The sequence below is a fragment of the Egretta garzetta genome, unplaced genomic scaffold (assembly GCF_000687185.1).
Source record: "Egretta garzetta isolate BGI_Z169 unplaced genomic scaffold, ASM68718v1 scaffold7, whole genome shotgun sequence".
Lineage (NCBI taxonomy): Eukaryota > Metazoa > Chordata > Aves > Pelecaniformes > Ardeidae > Egretta > Egretta garzetta.
In genome coordinates, this window is record NW_009260350.1 from 502,352 (window position 1) to 511,736 (window position 9,385).

General features: G+C 42.2%; 2 protein-coding genes across 4 annotated transcripts; one reads left to right on the plus strand and one right to left on the minus strand.

Annotated features, from left to right (window-relative positions):
- The first annotated feature begins 6 nt into the window (after nt 1–6).
- On the plus strand, nt 7–6,904 carry COQ5 (coenzyme Q5, methyltransferase). Of its 3 annotated transcripts, none has more exons than XM_009642832.2 (7): nt 7–18; nt 454–603; nt 1,094–1,318; nt 4,059–4,165; nt 5,816–5,904; nt 6,109–6,220; nt 6,338–6,904. In XM_009642832.2, the coding sequence occupies exons 2-7, from the start codon at nt 495–497 to the stop codon at nt 6,437–6,439; spliced, it is 744 nt and encodes a 247-aa protein (XP_009641127.1). In that variant the 5' UTR covers nt 7–18; nt 454–494; the 3' UTR covers nt 6,440–6,904. The 3 variants fall into 3 exon arrangements, with proteins under 3 accessions (XP_009641127.1, XP_035754213.1, XP_035754211.1); XM_035898320.1 differs by lacking the exon at nt 7–18 and adding an exon at nt 33–188; XM_035898318.1 differs by lacking the exon at nt 7–18 and adding an exon at nt 215–333.
- Nucleotides 6,905–7,689: 785 nt separating this feature from the next.
- LOC104129856 (dynein light chain 1, cytoplasmic) lies at nt 7,690–9,379 on the minus strand. Its single transcript, XM_009642833.2, has 2 exons — nt 9,129–9,379; nt 7,690–7,993 (listed from the first exon to the last, which is right to left on the minus strand). The coding sequence occupies exons 1-2, from the start codon at nt 9,258–9,260 to the stop codon at nt 7,856–7,858; spliced, it is 270 nt and encodes an 89-aa protein (XP_009641128.1). The 5' UTR covers nt 9,261–9,379; the 3' UTR covers nt 7,690–7,855.
- Between the last annotated feature and the right edge of the window lie 6 nt (nt 9,380–9,385).

The window sequence follows — 9,385 nt, forward strand, 5'->3', positions numbered from 1 at the left end:
CGGAGAGGAGGGAGAAAAGTGAGGGCGGGGGCGGGGTCCGCTGTGGAGCCGTGCGGCGCCCCGGGGGAGGGCGGACTGGGACCTAACGGGGCTCCGGGGCAGCCGGCGCGCGTCGGCTGTGGGATGAAGGGGTGTTGGAGATGTGTTTGGAGCTGAGCCCTTGGTTTGGGACGTTACCGGGAGCCTCGGTAAATAGTAGCAGTGTTACGCCTCTCGATTTTTTCCCCTCGGCTCCGGCAGGGTAACGGGAAGAGGCTGTGTTTCTCCAAAGAGACGTTTGTCAGGCAACAAGCTCAGTAGGATTCGATCATATTTTTTGTAAGGAGTTTTCAGGTGGGTTTTTTTCAGTTACACATGGTGGCAGACCTCCACGAGGCAATAAAAGACACATTTTAGTTCCACAGGAGCATTTTAAAGTAAATTGCATCTCATTCTTGTGTCCTTTCTTTGTAGTTTACCAGGTCTTTGAAAGTGTGGCCAAGAAATATGATGTAATGAATGATTCAATGACTCTAGGGATCCATCGAGTGTGGAAGGATATCCTCATGCATAAAATGAACCCTTCCCCAGGAACACTTCTTCTTGATGTTGCTGGAGGAACAGGTAAATAATTTTGGTGAGTTCCACATGACAATGCCACGCTGTTTTTGAACAGTTTAAGTCTGCTCAGAATTAAGTTGCCTAGCCTTTTTTTTTTTCCCCTCAGTTCCCTGTCTTTAAAACTAGTGAAGCATTTACTTGATTTTCGCAGAGAAGGGTTGAGAGCTAACTTACTTGTGTTTTGTAATAGCTTGCTCTAAGGTTCTGAAAGTGTTACAGTACTGCCGTCATGTTATGGAAAACTTTCCAGTTGTAGGAAGTCATGGACTCTTTGCATTTAATATGTTCCCATGACATATTTTTATATGTATGTACACACACACACACACACACATACTCTCTTTGTCTCTCTGTACTGGGGTGGGTGGGTATATTTTTATATAGAGAGAGAGAAAAAAATTAACTCAGTTTGATGCTCAGAGCCTTATGTTTCCAATTTCCTGGAGTCAAGAAACATGCCAAAACATGTATCTTTCTTTTAAAACAAATGCAGGTGATATTGCCTTTCGGTTTATTAATTATGTTCGCTCTGTACGTGAACGCCAGCTCCAACGGAAGCTTAAGCACCATCAGAATTTATCATGGCAGGAAATTTCTGAGAGTTATCAGGAAGACAAATTTAAGTCACTAGGGGATTCCCAAGTGGTGGTCTGTGACATTAACAAAGAAATGTTAAAGGTTGGGAAGCAGAAAGCACAGCATCTTGGCTACTCTGAAGGTAAGTCATGCATTGTACCATTTCAGTAGCATGCCTGATAGCAAGAATTTGATGCATGATAGTTATCAGGTAATCACCACTTCAGGATTACAGTATACATGATATAGACATGGTGTATACTATAGCTGTGTGCTTGCATATTTGCCGATGTTGAGTTACTTTTTCAGTGAGCATGTATGTAGTGTGTTGTTCAGATGTACAGTGATCCTCTTGAATAATACTTGAACTTTCAGAAATGCATATATGGAAGTGTCCATGAGGTCTGATAGCCAGCTATCCTTCAAAATTGGTTAAATAATCTAAACCTGCTGTTTACAGCTGTGCTAACAAATCTGATTTTACTAAGGCAGATAATGCAAAAGAGCTCAGCCCTAAAATGATTACGCTAAAGATCTTGTAATAGGTATTTTAATAATCAAGGCAGCAAATAAAAAATGCAAGAGCTAAAGGATATTGTGAACATGTAATGCTTTCCACAGTTAGAGCATATGCTAATAATTCTCAGAGAAGCTGAAGTTTAATTGAAGATTAAATGTTAGTTTGCAGGTCAATGGATTAATTCACTGATATCTAGAATTTGTTGGGGACCACGCCAATCCTGATTGAAAAGCCTGATTTTAAGAAGTAAGACATAGAGAAAGAAGTCCTGCTTGTGGCTCAGCGTTTGTATGATAGTTGTTTATCCTCTCTTCATTTACAGATATTTGGCAAATATTTTAGCTATGTAAGGTATACCAGGAGGTTCCCAAACTTTGTTTGCCTGGGTGCCACCATTAGGTATGCCCTGGGCAGCCTCTGTGTGTTATGAGATCTCCTGCATGTCCTTTCACTGTGCCCTACTCCCACACCCCCAGTGGGGCTTCAGCCTACAAATCGTGTAGGCTGAAGGACATATACAGAGCAGCTCAGAAGCACAAAGGGGCTGAAAGATAAGCTGCTGGCATAGGTTCGCTCAGCTGCTCCCTGCTGGTAGGTTACCCCAGGCCTTTGCCTGCCTGCCTCTCCCTTTTCTTTAAAAAACAAACTAATGGTGAAAGCATTGGTTGTTCCAGCTCTGGCAGACTGCATGCATCATGCTTACCTGAGTAGCTTGCAAGCCTATCCAGAGCTCTTTTTATGCGTAGTTTGAGAAAACCTGAACTGTACCAACATTCTAAGTATGAAAGCTTTATGACTGTAGCTTAGGATCCGAAATAAAGCTTGATGCTGCCTCCCAGCTGCTATAAAGCACTTTGTTTAATTGGCTGCACTTTGTAGGTATTTTTGTGACATCAAATTCTCAAAATAAGTATTTACAGTTTTAATTTTCTTCCTCTGTACATCATAGCTGTGGAAGCCCAACTGTCTTCGTGTTGCCAGGGCTGCATTATGCCCCACTGTGCCCCAGTTCTGACTTTTTGCTCTCTTTCACTCCCTTGTTTAGCACATACTCATCTAATATGTCCTACCTTTTGGTTTTCATGCAATTCCTCCCTGTTGTAGTAACCTCATTTCTGAGCTTGCTTTTCTGTTGATTGTCTGAGGTCTAAAATTGTTTTTCTTAAAATTGTGAGGGCAGAGTTTTCTTTTGCTATTTTCCTATGTACATTCACCAACAGTGGGGGCTGTGCATGGCGAAAAGAAGCACGTGTTGCACCATTGCTGATTGTGCATGTTGGCCAGCAGGCGTGGTAGGCTGCACTGCATGTGCCCCAGTTCCTCTTGTTGGACACCAACAGCCCCCTTTAGGTATCCACTTAAAAACTCCTGACCCGTGATTTTACCACAGTGTATTCTGGGGGGCAGTTTTCCTGTTGCTCAAAACCTTTTCTTGATGCTTAATTCTTATGTGTCTTTTCAAACTGTCTATGTTTAAATAACACTAATAATTGCTGCTTTAATTGCATGCTGCTTTGCGTACATACTTTCTAAAACTATAAATATATATATTTTGTAAATATGAAATTTGAATGTCTTGTGGCAACAAGTGGTATTGTCTGCTGTGTTTTGCTCTACTCCACATTGCTTTCTAGCATAGTGCCCTTTAAAACTGCCGATGTCTTGCAAAAGACTCCTGTTTTTTTCTCTAAGTTTTTTTGGTTTGCATTTGAGTCACCAAAAACACTGACTCTGAGAACTATTAATTCTAAATTGAGCAGTCTTATTTTTGGTACCAATAACCTGGACATCCACGCTCCACAGATAGATACGGCCTTGATCCGCTGGGGTTTGGGAAGCAAAACACAGCTGCAACAGGATGATAGTGCTGGTGGAGGGAGTGTGGCTTTTCATGTTCCTCAATCTATGGAAGCTTCCTAGCAAAGTATTTTAAGTGTTTCGGCCATAGTTGCATGGCAAGACATTAATCACTGTTTATAGTTACTCTCTGAGAAGAGATTCTCTTTTTGCAACTTTGCTACAAACAAATGGCAGCCAGTTTTTGGAAAGTCAGTTGCTTCCCACTACGATGCAAGATTTGGGTGAAAGCAGACTAAGGCACTGTGAGCACAACATGCGTGTATATGTAGAAGAATGTTTTGGCTGATCTGCAAAATTAACTACTTTGCTTGAAAGACAGCGGTACAGTACAGGGCCTTGAAAGGTTTGTGAGTATAGACCAGTTTCTGCCAACAAAAATGCAAACTTGGAGTATTAGTTTTAAATATCACTTTACTAATAATCATTTCCTTCTGGAATAGATAAGTTCTAGTCTTTCTGGAGCAGTCCAAGTTCAATTCTGTGTCCTTGGCTTTTACTACAGGCTTGTCCTGGGTACTTGGGAATGCTGAAGAGTTGCCCTTTGATGATGATAAGTTTGATGTTTACACAATCGCCTTTGGAATCCGAAATGTAACTCGTATTGATTTGGTAAGTTGCTGTAGTGTATCCTGACATGGGGTCATTGCAGTTCACCTGAGGTTTTTTATTCTAGCGGAGAAAGCAAAGGAGGAACTCCTTTGGATAAAGGAACATCGTTGTCTACTCCTGAAACATTTGAAATAAGTGGCATGTAGTGTGCATCTTGTTTGAATGAAGAATGCAATTAAATGCCCCACCTTTGTCATAAAAAGTTAAATTTATACTAGTTGCGCCCAGTCCTTCCAGCATGGCAAGCCACACAATCTCTTCCTAAGGCAAAAAGGGCTGAATGCTACAGTTGCTCCCCACCTTCTGACCTGTGATATGACTGGATATGCACACACACAGTGCAGTCAGTCTGCATGTCTCAAATCTTCCTGAAGCACCTGATCTATATCGCACCCGCAGTGGCTCCAGCGCTTCCTGCCCCATTCTGTTTCCCTGCCTGAGCCAGCAGATCTCCCAGAGCAGAAAGTGGGAAGCAGTAGGCTGCTGCCACCACTGCCGTTGAACTAAGCCACTCAGCCCACTGCTGTTCAGCGTCTTTACACTGTCTGGTATTAGAGTTTCCCATGAAGAATGAGTATGATTTTAATTAGGGTAAGTAGTATCCTTTGTTACAAGCAAAGGATATGTTGTCTTTCAAGAATGGCTGGCTGTCTTGAGGGTGCAGATAGGTTAGATCACCTGTCTAGCTGGACTAGCTGTGTTTTGGAGGAGTGTGGTACAACCTTGGCAATACTCCTGTGGAAGGTGCAGCATTTGGATCCAAACCACCTTGAACTGTATGCCTTTTGAACTTCTCTTCACGTGGATGGCTTTTCACCATGCTTCGTCTGCACCCTTCTGAAGCACAGGCTCTTTGCCTTCATGGATACAGCAGTCCGGTAGCATAGCTCCCTGGAGACCTGATGCAAAACATGTCCAAGCCTCCAGTTGTTTCGCAGAGCTCCCATCGTGTTTATATTTTATCCCTTAGGAACATAACAGTTGAAGCCAAGCAGATAAAAAACCTGCAGAGGTTCTTGAATACAGCTCTGCTGTGCTCCTGTATAAAAAATACACAGTTGTAAACAGAATTTTTCCTTGGTTTTTCTTAGGTGTTTTATTTTGCATATAGGATAGAATTTTGAAAGTAGCCAAAGGTTTCGTCCCTGTTCTCACACATTGCTCATCCAAAACCCAGTATCATTTCTTTTTTGATCCTTTGGGTGTGCCTCACAGCTGAGTAAAATCTTTTCTTTGATTAAAAAACCGAAACCTATCATGCCTTCTTTTCACTTTCAGTTTCTTGTAGCTGAGTCACCTTCTCCCTTTTGGGTTTGGTCTGTAATTACAAGAACTGTGCTGGCAAACATTCATCAACTAAGAATAGGGAAAAAGAAGAGAAATTGCAAACCTGACATCATAGTTTCGACACAAAGCCTGGTATAAATCTATTTATGTAACAGCAAGAGTTTTTCTGGTTTGGTTTTGTTGTTTGTTTGGAGGGCGGTTTTGTATTTGTCTTGGGATGCTTCTCCACAAGTACATTTTGGAGACTGCCAATCAGGATTCTCTTTACTCCCCTCAGTTCATCACTGAGTTGCCATCACATAACGTGGTAATAGGCGGGTGCTGTTCTACAGAAACAAACTTACCACATCTGTTATGTCTCAGGCGCTTCAGGAGGCTTACCGTGTGCTGAAACCCGGAGGAAGATTTCTCTGCCTCGAATTTAGTCACGTCAGCAACCCTCTTCTTTCCAGGTAGGCACATGGTGACGCTTTAAGCCATGTCATGAGGCTCTCTTATTTGTACTCAACCAGAATAAGAGATGGGGACACTTTGAGGCCACCTCATTGTGCCCTGTAAAATCAAATACAGACTCCATAGCATAGATCAACTTGTGTTGGAGGAGGTTGGTTTTGAACTTGTTTGTATTAATCTACATTTGCTGTCTGTCTGTGCAGGCTCTATGATCTATACAGTTTCCAGGTTATCCCTGTTCTGGGTGAGGTTATTGCTGGTGACTGGAAGTCTTACCAGTATCTCGTGGAGAGCATCCGACGTTTCCCCCCTCAGGTAAGACAGTATTTCTCTGAATTCACTAACACACAAAACACCGTCCCAGCATAAACTTGCAGGCAGCTGCTTTATAGGCCTTCAGGTTGTTACAATTACGGAACTATTATTTTTCAGGAGGAGTTGAAGGCAATGATAGAAGATGCAGGGTTTTTAAAAGTGGATTATCAGAATTTAAACTTGGGCATTGTTGCCATTCACTCAGGTTTCAAACTATGAGTCCACTGTGTAGCAAAACACAGAAAGTTTAATTTTCCAGAGGAATATGAAAGCTGTGGAATTTTAATGCTGTCAAGATTGAAGAGGAGTTTTAAGAACTTGTGCAACAGGTGCTTGCTCAGCAGTCAGACCCGGAACATCAGCTACCTTTTTTCTCCCAAGAAACCTGCAAGATGAAGTGACTCCTGTGACGTTTCTTACGCTTGCATTTCCCTTCAAGTACAATGTAAAGGACTCGGCCAAAACTGAGCACTGTTAACAGATGAAGCAACTTCAGTTACCAGCGATGCAGACACAGAAATAGACTGACTACTCTTCAGATAAGATGCCTCCTGTTTTTACTAAGCTTCAAGGAGGATACGGTACCAGTGAGGAGTAACTTGGATTTATTAGACTTTTATTAAGCTGTTACTATCTTTGTCACATGGACTCTAAGGGATTTTTCCTGTGATACTTTTACTTCTTTCAAATATAAATGGAAAGCTTGTGAAATAAAACAGTTCTGCATCAACTTTTTTTCCCTTAGTATTTTAACCTTTCTAAGAAAGATGCTTTTTTCCTGAAGAATAACCCCATCACTATGTTCTGGGGGGAGATGACATGTTCTCACCTCCATATGAAATCTTTCTGTCAGTACTAGATGCGTATCTCCATGTAAAAATAAGTGTATTTCCTTCTCTTCCTTAAACTAAACTGTTGAAGAACAGATGCTCCTGCAGCACCCCTGTAAGATACAGAGTAAAAAAAAAAAAAAATCTGGAGAAGGTGTAAGTACATTCTAAAGTGACAGCTGCGTAATGAACTAGTATGAAAATGTATCTATTCTGAAAATTGGGAGATGAAAGGACACTTGCTTTTAGCTCACCAGTTCATTTGAAATCAGAAAAGCAACATGTATCTAAACTCCAGATGTTGCACCAGAGGTTGTCCAAGCTGAAAATACGCTTACCAAGACTTGAAAAGCAGTCTCTCTTCTCTCAGGGAAAATATCTTCTGTTGTTCTCAGTGACTGACTAATGACGTGTTCATAGATTAGCTCAGGATGCAGATGCTGTGGATTTGGGGGGAAAAATGGAGGTGGGGATGTTCCTCCTTCATTCACAGATAAAGAGGGGAATGCAAGCACCAAGGGGGCAGAAGGGGAGAGAAAACTCAAAGGATAAACTTGTTCTGACACTTTTATTAGCAAAGACGCTGTCATTTTAAAGAAAATAAATACAAGGAAGACACTTTTGCCTTTTTTATAGCCACAATGAAAATACGAGCTGCTACAGCAAAATCCCTGACCATTAACAATACAACAAGAGACCTGAAGATCAAGGTCTCTTTCCTCAGGAAGGCTGAAGGTAGGAGGCTGTCTGGAGTCAGTGTGCAGTCCTGTAACCCAGTACAAGGTTCAGTTAACAGTCCATGGTTCTAACCAGACTTGAAGAGAAGAATAGCGACTTGGCCGAGGTAGAAGTAGATGAAGTGCTTGGTCTCATGAGTCACATAGCTGCCAAAGTTCCTCCCCACGATGCAGTGCCAAGTGGGATTGTATTTCTTGTCAAATTCCTGCAGAAGAGAGAACTAGGAATTCAGCATTTTCATGAGACTTGTACTAATACTGTCTGACAGGGTTTTTTTGCAATGATATGTCACTTGTAAGCAAGTATCATTTTCAGAAGGCAATTAAGGAGTAGCATATGGTCTTAAGTGCAAGGATCATCTGTCATTTTAACTCATCTGCTGCTTAGTCAGACAAAAAAAAAAGTGCTTCCAAGCTGAGCAGGAATAAGCTTAAAAATGTGTTTAGGGAAGTAACTTTTCCCAAAAAGTCATACTGTGATCTCTAACTTTTAAGAAAGTCACTGCTTGTTCTGACTCCATACAGATTAAGCCATTATTTTGACTTCACTGGTTGTTTTCAACAAGGATGCGGAAAGGACTCTTTGACAGAAAATTCTCCGCTACGTCCTTGATACCAGTCACGAGACCATGTTCTTCCTACACACTGAAGTCAGGAGCCTGTGATGACTCTCAGATAAACTTGTGCGCACAAGTCTACGGCGAGTAAAACATTGCTGTCAGTGGTTACATACTGCAGTATCTAACAGCCGTCAATGGGAGAGACTTTTTGCGAGACTGTGCAAGAGTTTTTGTTCGGTTCAAGCAAACCCTTCAGCTACTTGCAGCTCAGTCAGGCTCCCAGTAGGAGTCAGTGAGAAAATCCGACAGACTGGAAGCTATGAACCATCTGTTCTGTATTAGCAGGAACAGTTTGTCTTGCATGTGGTTGGGAGGGGGAAAAAAAAAAAAAAAAAAAAAAGAGAAACAAACCACAAAACCACTTCTTATTACAAGGTCAGAAAACAACCACTTCTCAAACAGGTTTCACAGAGCCCCTGTGTTTTGTACCAGCTCATCTGTCACAGGGACAGTCAGCTGCCACACTCTTTTCACCTGGACAATGGGGCAGGGGCAGAAAAGGCGCAAGTAGAAAGCACTACAGGAGAAATGCAGAAAGACCTGGAAAAGTCCACGTAAAGGGTGGGGGAAGGAACATAAGGACACCAGCCTACCCAGAAAGTCCAGCTTGATTATCTAGTGTCTCTAGAAACTTGTTTCTCTAGAGCTACTTGCCTGGCAGCATTCTCCCTGCTTGATTTTTCATGTGCATAGATTTCATGAGGACACTACAAACATTTACCTTCTTTATGTGAGCAGCAATGTCCTTCTCAATGTTGTACTTCTCTAAGGCCTGAGTAGCACACTCCACAGAGTCTTGCTGCATCTCTTCTGACATGTCCGCATTCTTGATCACTGCCTTTCGATCACTCATGGTTGTCTGTACTGAACAAAGAAGAAGAGAATTCAAAGTTGCAGGAGCAGCTGCCTGCCAAGCAGGCACGCAGGTGTCACCACTCACAGCCAGTTCTCGGGGCCCACGCCGCGCCCCGGGCCCCG

Excerpts from the sequence above, each read along its gene's own strand:
- LOC104129856 (XM_009642833.2), bottom strand. The coding sequence starts at position 9,260 with ATGAGTGATCGAAAGGCAGTGATCAAGAATGCGGACATGTCAGAAGAG. Across the intron at positions 7,994-9,128 it reads TTGCTGCTCACATAAAGAAG|GAATTTGACAAGAAATACAA; the intron begins GTAAATGTTTGT and ends TCTCTTCTGCAG.
- COQ5 (XM_009642832.2), top strand. The coding sequence starts at position 495 with ATGAATGATTCAATGACTCTAGGGATCCATCGAGTGTGGAAGGATATC. Across the intron at positions 604-1,093 it reads TGATGTTGCTGGAGGAACAG|GTGATATTGCCTTTCGGTTT; the intron begins GTAAATAATTTT and ends AAACAAATGCAG. Across the intron at positions 1,319-4,058 it reads GCATCTTGGCTACTCTGAAG|GCTTGTCCTGGGTACTTGGG; the intron begins GTAAGTCATGCA and ends CTTTTACTACAG.